Source organism: Camponotus floridanus, unplaced genomic scaffold (assembly GCF_003227725.1).
Source record: "Camponotus floridanus strain SB8 unplaced genomic scaffold, Cflo_v7.5 scaffold11, whole genome shotgun sequence".
NCBI lineage: Eukaryota > Metazoa > Arthropoda > Insecta > Hymenoptera > Formicidae > Camponotus > Camponotus floridanus.
Window position 1 is genome coordinate 416848 of NW_020229226.1, and position 15058 is coordinate 431905.

General features: G+C 37.2%; 1 protein-coding gene across 1 annotated transcript; it reads left to right on the top strand.

Moving 5' to 3' along the window:
* Nucleotides 1-699: 699 nt before the first annotated feature.
* Nucleotides 700-14789, top strand: LOC105250849 (tetratricopeptide repeat protein 28). Its single transcript, XM_011257168.3, has 15 exons — nt 700-1579; nt 2369-2626; nt 2710-3112; nt 3552-4109; nt 4452-4747; nt 4865-5330; nt 5406-5813; nt 5962-6339; nt 7369-8149; nt 8306-8979; nt 9972-10474; nt 10590-10952; nt 11084-11321; nt 11955-12173; nt 13198-14789. The coding sequence occupies exons 1-15, from the start codon at nt 1556-1558 to the stop codon at nt 13848-13850; spliced, it is 6222 nt and encodes a 2073-aa protein (XP_011255470.1). The 5' UTR covers nt 700-1555; the 3' UTR covers nt 13851-14789.
* Nucleotides 14790-15058: the final 269 nt, after the last annotated feature.

The window sequence follows — 15058 nt, forward strand, 5'->3', positions numbered from 1 at the left end:
GCTAGAATCTGATTTCATGCATATTTATACTCCTAGGTTTTTTTAGTATATATTGGCATAACTCCAAGAGATTACCAAAATAGTTTGGAAAATTACTGTCTAAAAAAAATTTCAGAACGAGCATCTTTTTAAAGAGCGCCTCTTTTCGAGATGATTCAACTTTCGATTTGTTTGATGTTTGAAAAATATATAATTTTGATAAATATTATATATATTTTATTATTATATATATTTTGATTATTATATTATTATAATTATTTTTATTGTTATTATTATTATTATTTTGTTATTATTGTTATTATTTCTATTTTTTATTATTTACTATTATTTTTATATTATATATATATATATATATATATATATATATATATATAATATAAAAATAATAATAAATAATAAAATAATTATATATATATATATATATATATATATATATATATATATATATAATTCTATGATCAATATTCTATTTCTGTTTATTATAATTGATATATTTAGTATTTTTATTATTATAATTTTTATTATAATTTTCTATTATTTTTATTATAATTTATATATATATATATATATATATATATATATATAATCTAAAAATAAATAATATAATTGAAAAATGATTGATTGTCATATACGTGTATATGTGTGTTGTGTTATTAATGTGTGTTAAAAATTTCAGATCTTAATTATACAGAGGATTGGTGCAACTTTCCCTCTCATTATATATAGAAGAAAGTCCTCCTTCATCATTCATACTTTTATATACACGGTATCCCGGTCATAACGGTTTTTCTTCAGTTAATGCAAAGGATGGAGATTCGCCTGGTTGTTCCCGGAACGTCTCGCATAATCTGAATAATCGGTGAATCTAAATAAAATTTACGGCTGACGAAGACGGACTCCCTCCCCCCTCAATATTCAGGGAGGGCGGGGAGGGTGCGAAATGCATTAACGGATGCTGTTGCACGCTCATCGGTGGTATCCAGCCTTCGTGGCCCGCCTCTCTACATATGTATACGTATGTGCGCATACGCTGATGATAGTGTTGCAGAGCAAGTGGGCAACACGGGCCCCGCTACGGGACCCACTAGTGGGGCCCAACGAGGGAGAGGGAGAGAGAGGGGGGGACGTGGCGTAGAAGGAGCAAACAGCCGGGCAGGCATCAGCAGCAGTGCCGGCCCCGCTTTGGGTCCAACGGGGGGACCCGAGGTCACATTCCAAGATGGCTGTGCCTGAGGAATGCAGTGGGTGCCCCCCTAAGACGCCTGCCTCCCTTCTTTTTTATTAATCGGCTCCATTTGCCTCGTTCTAGGGAAAAGAAAGCCTCCTTTATTAGCGCTCCTAGTACAGTGATACAATGTAACGGGCCAAGTGCTAGTCTGCGAGATACAGATACAACGGGAACGTCGAGGGAAGGCGCCAAGATCCTATCGCAAGGCGGAGAGAGAGAGAGAGAGAGAGGGTCGCACGTTGAAAATCCGGGGCTTGTTTTTCATAGCAGCTCGCTGTGTCGTAGATGATGCTCATGCCAGAGGATGCTACTAGCTCGTCTTAAGCAATGTCTCATAGGGATATCTCTGAGGTAACGATGATGAGATTTTCATCCTCCAGCCCCTGATTTTGGGCCCGATTTCTCTGGATCTAAGGGTCTCGTTCTCGCTCGTGTTTTATATTTATTTCTTATTATATTTTATTAGATTATATTTTACTTTGTGGATTCCAGTTAATCTAATTTATTTGCAGTTATATCTATTAAAATCAATGTATTCAATTTATAAATAAATTCAATATTTTTTTTTTAATACACATCTATGATTTTAATTGATATAATTCATTTTTATTTCTATAATTATTATTTTTTTTCACACTAGTTTATATCAATATTGTTCCTTATAATAAATAAGAAATTATTGTTTTTGTAAATATTATTATTTAATTAATTTATTATTATTATTTTCATGGAGCATGAAAATGTCTGACATTATCTCCTTGGTCTTTTGGTTTTATTAAGAGGATTTTTTATAAATAGAAAGTGTGTTATCTCTTATACATATATAATTTCTTAAATTAATTTGCACTTCTTAAATATTCGTTACAACTTCATCATTCTTATCATATAAATATGCATCTCATACAAATATAATTAAAATAAGCAGAAGAATAAAAATAATTCAAATAATAAGAATTAAAAATAAGAAGAATAATTCTCATAAAATGATTCCTCTCTTTAAAGTTTTACAATTTTCTTTCTTTTTTTTCTTGCTTGATTTTTTTACATACAGATATTTTTATTTATATACAAATATTTTAATATTATCTGCTGATAAAAGAAGGAAAATTTGTTTAAATTATTATTTCATTTGGTACTCAGGTGGATCCCGAAGGTACGTCGGCCTTGGCCGCTGGATCCAGGGCACTATTCCTAGAAACAGTGCGCAGGAGTAATGCGGCATGCCAGAATGGAGATTACGCTCTTGCTGCAACATTGTATACAGAAGCTCTCGCCTTGGATCCCCTCAGTCATGTATTATACTCAAACAGATCAGCTGCAAGGCTCAAAATGGGATTATTTGCAGCCGCATTGCAGGACGCTGTCAAAGCTACCGAACTGAACCCACAATGGCCAAAGGTATATATATATATTTTTTTTATTTCTTCCATTATACATTATACATTTTTTCCTTTTATTTATTACTGTCATTTTGCAATCAGGCGTACTACCGACAAGGAGTAGCTCTGCAATGCCTAGGACGTCACGGAGAGGCACTCGTTGCCTTCAGCACGGGATTAGCTCATGACGCGTCTAATCATCAGTTATTATCTGGCTTAGTAGAAGCATCTCTAAAGTCTCCGTTAAGACCGACTTTAGAACCGACATTTCAACAACTGCGAGCGATGAAACTCGATGAATCCCCGTTCGTCGTCATATCGGTGGTCGGCCAAGAGTTACTTGGAGCTGGACAATACAGGGCAGCTGCTGGTGTGCTCGAGGCTGCTCTCACAATCGGTTCGTGTAGCTTGAAACTGAGGGGATCCGTATTCTCCGCTCTATCTAGCGCGTACTGGGCGTTGAACTCTTTGGACAAGGCGATAAATTACATGCAACAAGATTTGGGTAATTTTAGTTTGGATTACTTTTACTTTGTAGATTCCAGTTAATCTAATTTATTTGCAATTGTATCTATTAAAATCAATGTATTCAATTTATATATAAATTCCATGTTTTTTTTTAATTTATACACATTTATGATTTTATAATTGATATAATTCATTTTTATTTCTATAATTATTATCTTTTTTTCACATTAGTTTATATTAATATATATTGTTCCTCTTATAATAAATAAGAAATTATTGTTTTTATAAATATTATTAATTAATTTATTTATTATTTAATTATAATTTTAATGGAGCATGAAAATGCGCACAAGTAACAATAAAGTACCACAAATAGTCTAATGATTAGATACATTTCTTTGATCGACTTTATAAATTGATTATTATTTTTCTTGTAAAAATAATGTGAGGCTTTTATCGACAATAAAAACTTCCAGGAGTGGCACGCTCTTTAGGAGACACGCAAGGCGAATGCAGAGCTCACGGAAATCTGGGTTCCGCTTATTTCAGCAAGGGTAGCTTCAAGGAAGCCTTAACAGCTCATAGGTACCAACTTGTTCTGGCTATGAAATGCAAGGATACTCAGGCGGCGGCTTCGGCCTTGACCAGTCTAGGACATGTGTACACGGCGATCGGCGATTTGCCGAACGCTCTAGCATCCCACAAGCAGTGCGTACAATTGGTGAAACAGATGGGTGATCGACTGCAAGAAGCTCGTGAGATTGGCAATGTTGGAGCGGTCTACTTGGCGATGGGTGAATTCGAAAGCGCTGTTGATTGTCACACGCAGCATTTGAGGATAGCTAGACGGCTGGGCGATCGTGTGGAGGAAGCAAGAGCTTTCAGTAATTTAGGATCGTCTCATCATTATCGTAGAAATTTCGGACAAGCGATGACTTATCACGAAAACGTTCTGAGAATAGCGCAGGAACTCGGCGACAGGGCTATAGAGACCAGAGCATATGCGGGATTGGGTCATGCTGCCAGATGTGCAGGTGATAACAATAATCGTATTGTTATTTATATAGGGTGTTTCAGACCACCCGTACCATCCATTTAAAAACTAAAGAAGTGGTTCTTTTAAAAAAGTAAAAACATTTTCTTTATAAATCGGATACGCTCTATCGAATGGTGATATTTTCAACTTCTGGTTTCGATCGAAAATAGGTGATTCAGACCGGAAGTGCATTTTTTTAAATGGAACCTCCTATTTTTCATTGCATATTCTTGTAGCTTACCTCGAGAGCTTTCCAAAACACTATAATAAATTATTTTTTCTAATTCACACTAATTTCTGATTATGCATGTGTATAATATAATTTTATTAATACATATAGGTGATCTGGGACAAGCCAAGCTTTGGCATCAGAGACAACTCGACGTTGCGTTGGTTACAAAGGACAAGGTGGCTGAAGGACGAGCCTGCAGCAATCTGGGTATAGTGTATCAATTGCTTGGCGAGCATGATGCTGCCTTAAAATTACATCAGGCACACTTGGGAATCGCGAGATCATTAGGAGACAAAGCCGGCATGGGTAGAGCCTATGGTAATATCGGCAACGCTTATAACGCTTTAGGTTACTATGAACAAGCTATCAAGTACCATAAGCAAGAATTGACGATAAGCAAAGAGGTGAGATTCTTGAAAGTAAACGTATCATAAATTAATTATAAAACGTATCATAAATTAATTATAAAATTAATTATAAAACTACTCATTAAATCTATCGTCTATGTTCGATGTGTTCAGGTTAATGATCGTAGCTCGGAAGCTAGCACACACGGAAATTTGGCGGTCGCGTATCAAGCTGTGCAAGGTCACGAGGCGGCATTAAGACATTACCGAGCTCACTTGGCCATAGCGCGGGAACTGAAGGACACGGCTGGTGAGGCGTGCGCATTGTTAAATCTCGCCAATTGTCTTTCTTCGCGCGGCAAATTCGAGGAGGCAGTGCCGTACTACGAGCATTATCTTATGCTGTCGCAAGAGTTGCACGATGTGGAGGGGGAAGCTAAAGCGTGCCACTTTCTGGGATACGCTCACTATTGCCTGGGAAATCATCGAGAAGCAGTGAGATATTATGATCAGGATTTAGCGCTAGCGAAGGACCTGCAGGATAAATCTGGAATGGGAAGAGCTTACTGTAACTTGGGATTGGCTCACTTGGCCCTGGAAAACCTAGACACTGCTCTGGAATGTCAGAAATATTATTTGGGTAAAACTTGTGTGAATAATCGTATAACGTCCTCTCTAATAAATTTCTCGATGAAAAATTAAAATAATTTGATAGCGATCGCGCACATGACCAAACATCTGGCCGGCAAGTTCCGCGCTCTGGGAAATATGGGTGATTGCTTACTGCGCATGGGAGAAGTCGAGGAAGCTATCAAGATGCATCAACGTCAACTCAACTTGGCACGTCAAGCCGCCGATCGCGGCTTGGAAGCGGCCGCTTATGGCGCATTGGGAATCGCTCATCGAGCTACGAAGAACCTGGACAAGGCGCTCGGTTTTCACACGCAAGAATTAACTCTGAGGCAAGAGGCCGGCGACTTGCGCGGCGAATGCAGAGCACATGGCAATCTGGGCGCAGTGCACATGGCACTGGGGCAGTACACTCACGCTGTTAAATGTTATCAAGAACAGTTGGAGAGAGCAAAGGAACTAGCAGACTCCGGAGTCGAAGCTCAAGCATTAGGTAATTTAAGGATGTCTAAAATAAACGTTGAAGATTTTTCACTCATCTTCAAAGTAAAATCATTTTTATTCGATTTTTGCTTAATTTTCACAAATTTGGTTTTGAAGATTAAAAATGTTCTTGCGTTTACTATTATATTTTATTACAGGAAATTTAGGTATAGCTAGACTTAATATGGCGCACTACGAGGATGCCATTGGTTACTTCGAACAGCAATTGGCAACTTTGGAGCCACTAACTACTGGCACGGCTTTGCTCGACAAAACTCGAGCACTTGGAAACTTGGGAGATTGTTACGAGGCCTTGGGTGATCTCGAAGAAGCTATCAAATGCCACGAGCAACAACTGACAGCCGCAACAAAATTGAAAAGCATAAGGGATCAGGAGAGAGCGTATAGAGGATTGGGAAGAGCTCGCGAGGCTACCGGGAATTTACCGGAAGCTTTGGTTTGTTTCGAAAAGAGATTAGTGGCCGCTCACGAAGTGGACAGTCCTGAAGCGAGAGGTGCTGCTTACGGGGATCTAGGTAAACTGAATACAAAAATTGAATTTGGATTTATTATAATTTTCTTAAGTTCTTAGAAAAAAAATTAATTACATAGAAATATCCAGGGTAAATATACGGGGTGGACCAAAAGTCTGGATATAGTCAAATATTTCGTATAGAATGCATTTTAGAACAAAATGCTTTAGACAAAAGTTGTAAGGATTAAAAAGATATATTTAACTGTAATATCCATTTGACATTGAGTGGCGTCACCAAGGTCAGGGCAAGATCAACTTGAATTTTTTAAATTGAACCCCCTATTTTTCATTGCATATTCTTGTAGCTTACCTCGAAAGCTTTCCAAAACACTATAATAAAATATTTTTCCCTCAAGCACTTTTTGAGTTATAAGGCTTGAAATCATTTCTTAATTTTACATAAAATATTTTGTAAAATATTCATTTTTCGATTATCTTACCTTAATACTTTTATGTCCAAAATAATGAGAGGAATCAATTGGTGTAAAAAAAAACACATAGTTATTTCGTAGAAAAAATATGTAATTTTCAATTAACAATTAAATATTTTTTTCTTAAAAGTAACTATGTGTTTTCTTTACACCAATTGATTCCTCTTATTATTTTGTACATAAAAGTATTGAGGTAAAATAATCGAAAAATGAATATTTTATAAGCTATTTCATGGTTTATGTAAAATTAAGAAATGATTTCAAGCCTTATAACTTAAAAAGTACTTGATGGAAAAATAATTTGTTATAGTGTTTTGGAAAGCTCTCAAGGTAAGCTACAAGAATATGCAATGAAAAATAGAGGGTTCCATTTAAAAAATTCAAGTTGACCTTGGCGACGCCACTCAATGTCAAATGGATATTACAGTTAAATACATCTTTTTAATCCTTACAACTTTTGTCTAAAGCATTTTGTTCTAAAATCCATTCTATACGAGATATTCGGCTGTATCCAGACTTTTGGTCCACTCTGTATTTCTATGCGAATCACACCAACTTTTTCTCGATTGTGCGAACTAATTCTAACATTTAATTTGTAGGCAGAGTACATGCCGCGTTGGGTAATCATGAGCAAGCCGTCAGTTGTTTGTCCCATCAATTAGCCCTTGCTCGAGGATTGGGTGATAAAGCTGCCGAGGCCGAAGCCGCCAGCGGTTTAGGAGCGGTACATCTTTTGATGGACGATCCAAATTCTGCGTTACGTCATCATCAATTAGAACTATCGATCGCCGAAGGTCTAGACGCCGCCGGATTGCAAGCTCGCGCTTGTGCCAATTTGGGAGTGACTCAGGAGACTTTAGGGCAGTACGAAGAAGCTATAAGGTTGCAGGAACAATCGTTGAGTCTGGCGGCCGCGGCGGGGGATCAACCTGCTCGAGCAGTGGCTTTCACGAATTTGGGGCGACTTCATCATCTATGCGGGGATCTGCCTCGCGCTCTAAGTTACCTGCAGTCCGGTTTATCTCTGTCCGAGGGCTTGGGCAGAAGAGAGGAAGTCGCAAGACTGCGACATAGACTTGGTCTCGTACACTGGGAAGCCGGAGAAGCGAGCATTTCCGTGGAACACTTGGAGAAGGCCGCGAATTTGTTAGAATCATTAGACGGAACTTCAGTGTCCCTTACTTGCGGGCAACTCAGTCGAAGCGAGTTACTATCAGAGACGTACAGAATGTTGCAAAAAGTACTCATTAGCCTGAATCGAGCAGAAGAGGCTTTGAATTGGGCGGAAAGGTCCAGACGTTCTAAAAGTAATTCTCTAGACGATGCGGCTCATTATTCAGAGATTATTGATCGACAGCGCGGAGTTATTTTATATTATAGGTATGAATTTTCTACAAGCAAATAATTTAACTTTCATCATAAGCAAAACATAATATTATCTAATATTGTCTAATATTTAATATTTCTTGAAGCATTTTTTTTTATTGTTGTTTGAATTTCTCAGAAGATGAAAATGATTGAACCAAATGATTTCAGCGAGGTAGGATGTGAACTACACGCATGGTGTTTAGCACCAGGACGCGGACTATTACGATTCCATTCCGCAACCTTGGATGACGGAGTAGGTTTAGAGAAAAGAGTCCTTCAAGCGCGCGAAGCGCTCCTAGACGAGAACAACGAACTCATCGAGGAATCTACCAAGATCCCATCGAGAGGTCATCACTTGAACGCCAGTTCTTATAGTTTGAGTAGTCTCTTCAGTGTCGGCTCCGTAAGCTCTCGCGCTGGAAGCGCACGCTGGGGACGAGGGGCGAAAGGACCTACATGGCAAGCGCCGTTGCCGATACAAGTGCTTTATGATCTTCTTCTTGCTCCGTTCGAGGATCTATTACCGCCACCGCGAAAGGAGCTAATCATGGTGGTCGAAAAATCACTTTACCTGGCGCCATTCCCAGCCTTGCAGTCCAATCCGGGCGAAGATTATCTATGCGAGAGATTTTCGTTGCTGGTAGTACCATCTCTCGCAGCTCTTAGAAAGAGATCTAAGACACCTGTATTGGAAGGTGGTGCTACTGTGGCTGCGCTGGTCGTTGGAAATCCCGTTTTACCGGAGGACATTCGAGAGGAATACGGTTGGCCAGAGAGCGTCGCTTCTACCGAAACTGAATCAGAGATAGTCGCCGAATTGTTGGAAGCTCGTGCGATGACCGGTTAGTGTCAGTTGTAGCTACATATACAGGGTGTTTCAGACAACCCGTACCACCCAAAAACTAGAGAAGTGGTTATTTAAAAAAAGTAAAAACAATTTTCCTTATAAATCGGATGCGTTCTATCGAATGGTGATATTTTCAACTTCTGGTTTCGGCCTGAAATAGGCGATTCAGATCGGAAATGCATTTTTTAAATGGAACCCCTTATTTTTCATTGCATATTCTTGTAGCTTACCTCGAGAGCTTTCCAAAACACTATGATAAATTATTTTTTTTATAAAGTACTTTTCGAGTTATGAAGCTTGAAATGATTTCTTAATTTTACATAAACCATAAAATATTGTCTTGTAAAATATTCATTTTTCGATTATCTAACCTTAATACTTTTATGTACAAAATAATGAGAGGAATCAATTGGTGTAAAGAAAACATACAATTGTTTTTAAGAAAAAATATGGAATTGTTAATTGCAAATTACATATTTTTTCTCAGAAACAACTATGTGTTTTCTTTACATCAATTGATTCCTCTCATTATTTTGTACATAAAAGTATTAAGGTAAGATAATCGAAAAATGAATATTCTACAAGATATTTTATGGTTTATGTAAAATTAAGAAATGATTTTAAGCCTCACAACTCAAAAAGTACTTCATGGAAAAATAATTTATTATAGTGTTTTGGAAAGCTCTCGAGGTAAGCTACAAGAATATGCAATGAAAAATAGGGGGTTCCATTTAAAAAATGCACTTCCGGTCTGAATTGCCTATTTCCGGCCGAGAAGTTGAAAAACGAGAAGTTGAAAATATCATCATTCGATAGAGCGAATTCGATTTATAAAAATGTTTTTACTTTTTTGAAATAATCACTTCTCTATTTTTTAAATGGGTGGTGTTTAAATGGGTGGTCTGAAACACCTGTATATCCACAGAGTTTTCTAATTTTACAAAAACTTAATAAAAAAATTTTTTTCATTTTTGTTGTTTACAATAGGACTCGAAGCTACCAAGTCGGCGGTGCTGCGGTCTCTACCGGATGCGGAGTGCGTTCATTTGACAGTACCGGTCTTTTGGAACACCGGCAGTTTGGCGTTTTCACCCGATCAGTGCGAAGAGCCATCTGAGAGACCGGAATATCTTATAAGTCAGGCAGATTTACACAGATTGAAAATGTCCGCTCGTCTAGTGGTCGTGTCCAGAGGTCACGGTTGGAATAACGTAGAGTCCACGAACGCTACATCAGATGGTATACAAAATCTCGCCAAGACTCTGTTAAACGCTGGTGCGCAATGCGTGCTGATAGGAATGTGGGCGGTACCGCCAACTGCCGGCAGTATCCTTCTGCGAGCTTTCTATAGCGCGATGCTGCAAGGCGCGAGAGCATCGCGTGCATTGGCCGAGGCAATGCAGACTGTCCAGCACACTAGACATTTCGCTCATCCCGCTAACTGGGCCGGTTGGCTACTCATCGGCGGAGACGCGAGATTATCCAACAAGGTACAATAAGTCTGATTTAACAATATATTTATGTTTGGACTAGGATGTTTTTTTTTATTTCAATGGCTTCAATGGCCACATTTGACGGCTTCATCTTTTTTTTTTCTTTCGTCAGGTCGCACTTATGGGCCAGGCATTAGCAGAATTGCTGCGCGGTGGTCCCGAACATAGTAGAGATGCGCTGCGAGTGACACTTCATCTGGTGGAGAAATCGCTGCAGAGAATTCATCGTGGACAGAAGAACGCAATGTATACGACTCAGCGCAGTATTGAGAATAAAGTAGGCGCGGCTACCGGTTGGCGAGAATTACTGATGTCCGTAGGGTTTAGATTCGAGCCGGCTGGCAACGGAATACCGTCCTCTGTATTCTTCCCGCAAAGTGATCCCGAGGAAAGACTGACGAGATGCAGCGCCAGCTTGCAAGCTCTATTGGGATTGGGTCAATCGTCGTTGCATGCTTTAGCCAGGCTCTTACAGGTGCTGGGTTACTTGAATCATGTTAAAAAAATTATTTTATTAAAATTTTATTAAGAAAAATTATTTTATTAAAATTTTATTATTAAAATTATTTTAATTTTTCAATGATTCCAATTGTTAAAAATTTGTAGGCACCTGAAGCTGCAGAAGATGTTATTGCTGCCATGAGAAGAGCTAGTTGTGCTACAGAAGGACAAGAAGTTATTTTGCCTGTATACGTTTGGAGAGCATCGGGATCGCATGAATTGTTTGCTAGCTTAGGCTTCGATTTAATGGAAGTTGGACAATCAGAAGTGACATTAAGAACAGGCAAACAAGCCTCGCGCAGAGCCGTTCAGTTTGCTCTACAAGCTCTCCTTGCATTGTTCGGTAAATTAAAACATTTATATCAATGCTATATATCAATAGCGCATAAGTAAAGAAATTTAACACGTTTATAATGCAACACTTTTGCATTTACAATAGAAAAAATTTCAGTTATAAATTATAAATTATTATAATTTCAATTTAATTAAAAATTTTAAATTATTAAAAATTAAAAATTTTAAATTATTAACAATTAAAAATTATTATAATTTCAAATAATAATCAAAAGAAATTCTGGGTCAATGAATCAAGATCGCGTATCTTGTGGCGACAAACTCAAATAACAGCACCCATATATTATTTTAGCAAAGATGGAAAACACTATAAAAATAACATAAAAATAACATATGTATCAGGTGCAAATTTTATTGGCAAACGTTTCTACCCACATCGGGTTCTCTTCAGTGAAAAAAATTTTTTCAATTAATTAACAAAAGTAAACGATAGTGTCGAGTAGTACAAAAAATTATAATTTCAATTATATAAAATTATAAATTATTATTAATAATTTTAATTTAATTAAAAATTATTAAAATTTTAATTATAAATTATAAATTATAAATTATTATAAATCATAATAATTATTATAAATGATGAATTATTATAAATCAATAATATCCATATATTGTGTTATAGATACCCAGGAAGCACCGAAAAGTCTTAGCTTAGATTCGAGCAGTTCAATGGAAAGTTTAGCTTCCGTAGCCCATAGCACCGAGAAAAACCTCGAACGACCTCGACTAGGAGGAGCATTCACAAGTTACGTACGACATCGTGGCGAACCAGATGGAAAAACCATGGAACCCCCGAATGTTCTGATACCACCGTCGCGACAATCGTGTCCAAATGGTGGAGGTATGTACAGGGTGTTTCAGACCACCCGTATCACCCATTTAAAAACTAGAGAAGTGGTTATTTCAAAAAAGTAAAATCTTTTTCTTTATAAATTGGGTGAGCTCTATCGAATGGTGATATTTTTCAACTTTTGGTTCCGGCCGGAAATTGGCGATTCAGATCGGAAGTGCATTTTTTTAAACGGAACCCCTTATTTTTCATTGCATATTTTTGTAGCTTACCTCGAGAGCTTTCCAAAACATTATAATAAAGTATTTTTTTTATAAAGTACTTTTCGATGTCTGAATTTTACATAAAATACCTTGTAAAATATTCATTTTTCGATTATCTTACCTTAATACTTTTATGTACAAAACAATGAGAGGAATCAATTGGTATAAAGAAAACATACAGTTGTTTCTAAGAAAAAATATGTAATTTGCAATTAACAATTCCATATTTTTTCTTAAAAACAACTGCATGTTTTCTTTACACCAATTGATTCCTCTCATTATTTTGTACATAAAAGTATGAAGGTAAGATAATCAAAAAATAAATATTTTACAAGATAGTTTATGTAAAATTAAGAAATGATTTCAAGCCTTGTAACTCGAAAAATACTTCATGGAAAAATAATTTATTATAGAGTTTTGGAAAGCTCTCGAGGTAAGCTACAAAAATATGCAATGAAAAATAAGGGGTTCCGTTTAAAAAAATGCACTTCCGATCTGAATCGCCAATTTTCGGCCGGAACCAAAAGTTGAAAATATCACCATCGATAGAGCGCACCCGATTTATAAAGAAAATGTTTTTACTTTTTTGAAATAATCACTTCTCTAGTTTTTAAATGGGTAGTACGGGTGATCTGAAACACCCTGTATAAATATTTCATGTTATAAAAGAGAGTACATGCAAGTCAACTTTCTATTTGTTCGATTAGATATTAAAAAAAAGCTATTTAACCAGAGAAGAACATAATAATTAATCTTACATAAAAATTAATCAAACAATATTGAATTTTTCTGAATGTGTTGATGCGTTCTAGGCGAATCAGACGTAGCATTCACACCAAGTCCTCCCGTGGCGCTCAACTTGACTCATCAAACGAGAATCCGGAATCTTTATACCGATCAGAATCCAGTAAGACCCGGCTCGAGTTCGAGCAGTTCGGTGACAGATTGGGACAACGGCCACGCCACTGTATTGAGACGTCAGCCGTTGCCGCCGCTGCCAGCCACGATGCTAGAAAGATTGAGTGTGAGAACGGAAGTCGGGGCATCGAATACATCACGGAAGCCACGGCACTCCAGCGAGGATATCTGCAACCCGCAGACTGATGCAACGCAGTCTACGGAGACGCATCCTCAAAATTTGCGGAACCTGGCTACCTCCCTGACGAGTCTGACGCGCGAACTCACGCCCACGATCTCCGAGGTGTATCACGAGCGAAATCTGGGATTAGGTCTGGCACCGTCCTTGTCCAAGTTGCTGGAGGAGGTAGGCACCGTGCCCACTGAGAATGAGGAGTCGCAATCCGTTGCGAAAGCGATGGGCCATAATCAGACGCAGAACTGGATCCAGAATGAGCCGGAGCTTTGTCGGAGGGATGAGGCAGACGGTAGATCTATTGCCGAGTCGCAATGCAGCGCTGCCAGCTCGAATAAAATACCTCGGAAGGCTCCCGCGCCACCGGTATAGATTATTTATATTTATAAAAAGAAGAATTAAAACGTAATTGTTGCAGAAAGATTATAGTACTGGGTACCAAAGAAGAGGAGACACACGCACGCGTCGGAAAATCAATTGCTGCCGGTGGCAGTGAACGATCGACGAGAAGCGTATTATCTTGCATTTGCCATTTCTTCATATTCAAAAACACTTTGTAGAAAAATACACTGGCCATCTCATAAATGCCTTAATATACGTTAGATGCATTTCTGCTTTTCGTACATGTTGAACCTCGCGGAATAATATGATCTAAAATATCTAGCACGTACGAATTAATTTCGCTGATAAGCGATAATATATGCTCAAGTATAATTTTAATTGTAATCCGTCCATCCGTTTATAAGTATTAACGTTTTGAATTATTATTTAGGACAAAAGATGATCGTATATGGAGCTTGTATGTTGATCAGTTGAAAGAATCCACTTACAATTACATATTTGTTTTCAACATATGTGATCGATACGGTCTATAATGGCTCTAGCTGCACCAGCATCCAAACTCTAATGTGATTATTGTGTTTCTTACAATATTATGTATCGTAATTGATCGCGATAGTCAACTTAGATCGATATCCTATGTACTTACAACAATAATTTATCTATATTTGTATCTTGAAATATACACATGTACTATATTAATCTTAGAGAGAAATTTAAGGTACAAGAACTTTTTTTATTAAAGGTCATCAAGAGGAAAATATATTTTGGAATATCTTATTCAAGAGAATATTAATTTGAAATTCTATTTCTTGCAAAGCAAGAGATAAAAATCATGTAATATTAATTTGCTTCATATACAGGGTGTCCCAAAAGTCCCAGACCGGTCGAATATTTCATAAACTATACACTTTAGAAAAAAATGTTTTAGACAAAAGTTGTATGGCTTGAAGGGAGCCAGTCAGATAGTGGTAATGATTTGACATGGGAGAGTCATTTGAAAGTCACGTGAAGATCACCGTCAATTTTTTAAATGGAACTCCCTATTTTTTATTACATATTCGTGTAGCTTATCTCGAGAGCTTTCCAAAACACAATAATAAAGTATTTCTTCATTGAGTACTTTTCGAGATATGAGGCTTGAAATCATTTCTTAATTTTACATAAACCATAAAATATCTAGTAAAATATTCATTTTTCGATTATCTTACCTTAATACTTTTATGTATAAAATAATGAGA

What these genes read in the sequence shown, in the direction of transcription:
- LOC105250849 (XM_011257168.3), top strand. Translation starts at nt 1,556, where the DNA reads ATGTCTCATAGGGATATCTCTGAG. An exon ending in TTACATGCAACAAGATTTGG is followed by an intron (nt 3,113 to 3,551) that starts GTAATTTTAGTT and finishes AAAAACTTCCAG; the next exon opens with GAGTGGCACGCTCTTTAGGA. An exon ending in CTTTAGCCAGGCTCTTACAG is followed by an intron (nt 10,953 to 11,083) that starts GTGCTGGGTTAC and finishes AAAAATTTGTAG; the next exon opens with GCACCTGAAGCTGCAGAAGA.